General features: G+C 37.3%; 1 protein-coding gene across 1 annotated transcript; it reads left to right on the top strand.

Annotated features, from left to right (window-relative positions):
* The first annotated feature begins 204 nt into the window (after nt 1-204).
* Nucleotides 205-1,232, top strand: LOC135144228 (protein CIST1-like). Its single transcript, XM_064076209.1, has 2 exons — nt 205-267; nt 375-1,232. Exons 1-2 carry the CDS (start codon nt 205-207, stop codon nt 1,230-1,232), a joined length of 921 nt encoding a protein of 306 aa, XP_063932279.1.
* The last annotated feature ends 1,913 nt before the right edge of the window (nt 1,233-3,145 follow it).

Raw genomic sequence — 3,145 nt, 5'->3', positions numbered from 1 at the left:
TTCATGACCTTGAAATATATCAATCTTCTAAATGTCCATATATGGACATAATAAATTGCTGATCTGGCATTTCACCCTACTACCTAATTTATTTTTTCCTTATTCTGCATTATTTTTCCTATATATTTTCTATTGGGACTCATAAGCGTCATTATTAGTTCTTGTGTGTTCAGTGACTAAAAGCAGTGACTAAAAGCGATCAAGATGAAATACTCACTAAGTTTAAAGAAGCCCAAAATTAACATTTTGCAAGATATCGTAATTCAGGTAGGTCTTTTTATTTTCATCTGTTTTTCATATATATATTTTCAATATTATTGCAATGTTTTTTTCTTTTTTAAACAATAATTAAGGAATGTTTATTTATTTTGTAGCCCCCCTTGCTCGCTGCAGCAGCACCAGCACCACCACCAGCACCACAACCATCACCACCACCGTTGAGGTTGATAGATGATCTGTCGGAGGAGGACCTCAAAAAGCTCCGAAAACTACGTTCGCCTGAAGCATCAGCCTCAACCTCCAGCCAAGAAGAACGGCAACTGTCTCCGCTGCCCCTCCATCTTAGTCCAGGTATTTTCGATATTGAGCGACCAGGAAAATGCATGGACTTATTGAGAAGTATATGCGAAGAGATGGAGTCGGAGGAGCAACAGGTAACGGAGGCGCCCGCTGAAGCTACTCCAGAACAGGAAAGGACTCCAGAACAGGAAAGGTCCAGCTCTCCGGCTGCGATACCCTCCTCCCCTGCTGCTGCTGGTGGTGCTGCCCCTCGTGCTGCGACATCATCCTCCCCTGCTGCTGCTGGTGCTGCCCGTCGTGCTACGACATACTCCTCCCCTGCTGCCTCTGGTGCTGTCCTTCGTGCTGTGACATCCTCCTCCCCTGCTGCCCATCATGCTGCGACATCCTCCTCCCCTGCTGGGTCATCAGTGACCGATGACGACTCAGCAGATGAGTTTGAGGGTGTCAAAAGTGCTGGTGCACTTTTGGCCGGGTTTAGGGCCCAATTAAGGGAGGTCGAAAGACAAAGTGTGGTGCGGCAGAAGGAGCTCATAACCAGGAGGAAAAAGCATGTGAAAACCATTAAACAGTTAACGAAGGATATTGCACGATTACAAAGACAGCTAGTGGAGGAGCAAAGGGGGTGCAGTGACGTTGAAAAGGAAATTAAGAAACTGGGGGAGAACAGTGTAAATGTTAGGGACCTGTACTCAAAAATGAAGTGTATTTAAATTTATAATAGTAGTTGTAGTAGTAGTTTTTGTAGTAGTGGTGGTAGTGGTAGGGAATCGTCGTAGGGGTAATTATAGGATAAGCATTAATTAATAAATTAATAATGTACATATATACATATAATATTTTTTGTAAGTATTGTAGTGTTAGAAGGGTTAGTAGTTGTAGTAGTAGTGGTTATACCTGAATAAATTACACGAGTATCTTATTTCGCTTTTTTTTTTTTTTTTTTTTTTTTTTTTTTAAGTGTTGCATGTTGGGCTTATTCGAATCCTTTTTCGATGGTCTTTTTTTCGACCTGAAAAAATTTTTACGTAGCGACCTTGAAAAAACTAAAAATGGCTCCTGTATCTAGGTCGATGTGGACAGAATCGATTTTTTTGAGCAAACTTATGCGTTCGTTCCAGAAGAAGGTTTTGATGTATACAACCGATATTCTATCTCTTACCATTTGGACACTAGAAACTTTTGCCCTTTTCTCCCTTGTTTTCAACTTTTTTCAAAATTTTTTTTCTTCAACATATGCCTTAATTTTTTTAGCTTTTCCCCGTTCCCCTGTGCCGACATGCTACCTCTTACCGCTTACGAACTATGACGTTTTTTCGTTATTACTACTAAACGCTAGCGAAAAATATTTATTTTGCTAAGTGGACCTATAGACTGTTCACTCAGAAATATTTTGATGCAAAAATATTTTTTTTAAGTTTTGCCGTTTCGACGCTACAAACTTTTGCCCTTTTCACCGCCATGTTGCAAGTTAGCTGAAAAACGTCGAAGGGGATGTATACGACACGTATTTTTGGATCTTTTTTGTCCTATACACGAACCTTCTATCTCTTACCGTTTTCGAGTAACAAAGTTTTTTTCTATTTGAACGGTAAACACACCTATGACTCATATTTATTTTTGGTTACGGTAAGCTAGTAGTTCATGAGGATGCATTTTTTTATGGAAAAACAAACTTTTCAAAATTTCGATAAATTTTTTTGGAGATTTTTTATTTTCAATTTTTCTTTATATCCTTTGGGTTTTTTTAACTTTTTTTTTCATCAAAACTTCTAATTTGCTTCCCTACTGCTCAAGGAAATCTTTTTTTCTAATTCTGACAACCTTTTTTGACGAACATTTTTTGATCCCAAACTCAAATTTTCACATATTTAATTACATGGACCTATTGACTATTCATCCGAAAATATTTTGACACAAAAAACAAATTTTTAACTAATTCCGTTTGGTCACCACAAACTTTTGCCCTTTTCTCCGAAATGCTAAACTCAAACTAAAAACCGTCGACACAGGTGCATGTGTTTCGTATTTTAGGAACTTTTTTGTCCTTTGCACGAACCTCATATCTCTTACCGTCTTCGAGTAAAACATTTTTTTTTTATATTTAAACAATTATTGAACCTCTAACCCACATTTATTTTTACACAAATGTGTCATTAGTTTATAGGGATGCATTTTTATTTTTTTAACAAACTTTCTGCCCTTTGGCACCCTCAAGCGATAATTCTTTTTTTTTAATATTTCCGAATACGTCCCTGTCTATTGAAGATAAGAGCGTCCAGTTCCGTAAGAATTTGCTGAAACAGCATCGCGTTATTTAATTCTGTGTTGTAATAATGACGGGCGGCGTGTTTCGGTTTATGAATTTTACCGTGAAAGATTTGGGAAAAAGGTGGTTTTGTTGCACTAAATAGTGGCTTCTGTGATGTGTGCGTGTATATGAATGTTTTCGAGGGACAACGGATAATTTAATTGCCTGTTTTCAATGTCGTAAGCAAACATTTTTTAATTTTAAACAACACACATTTGATATTTTATTCTAATAATAACGGACGTGTTTTGCATAATTATTTTTACGTTGAACTGATTGTAACGTACGAGATTTCGAGTGCAAAGAAACTTAAAT

This window comes from Zophobas morio, unplaced genomic scaffold, assembly GCF_036711695.1.
Source record: "Zophobas morio isolate AGI-343-1 ecotype UQ-CSIRO unplaced genomic scaffold, CSIRO_AGI_Zmor_V1 ptg000086l, whole genome shotgun sequence".
Taxonomy (NCBI): Eukaryota; Metazoa; Arthropoda; class Insecta; order Coleoptera; family Tenebrionidae; genus Zophobas; species Zophobas morio.
The sequence above is the reverse complement of the archived record's forward strand: the minus strand, read 5'-3'. Positions and strand labels throughout refer to the sequence as shown.

What these genes read in the sequence shown, in the direction of transcription:
- LOC135144228 (XM_064076209.1), top strand. Translation starts at nt 205, where the DNA reads ATGAAATACTCACTAAGTTTAAAGAAGCCCAAAATTAACATTTTGCAA. An exon ending in TGCAAGATATCGTAATTCAG is followed by an intron (nt 268 to 374) that starts GTAGGTCTTTTT and finishes TTTATTTTGTAG; the next exon opens with CCCCCCTTGCTCGCTGCAGC.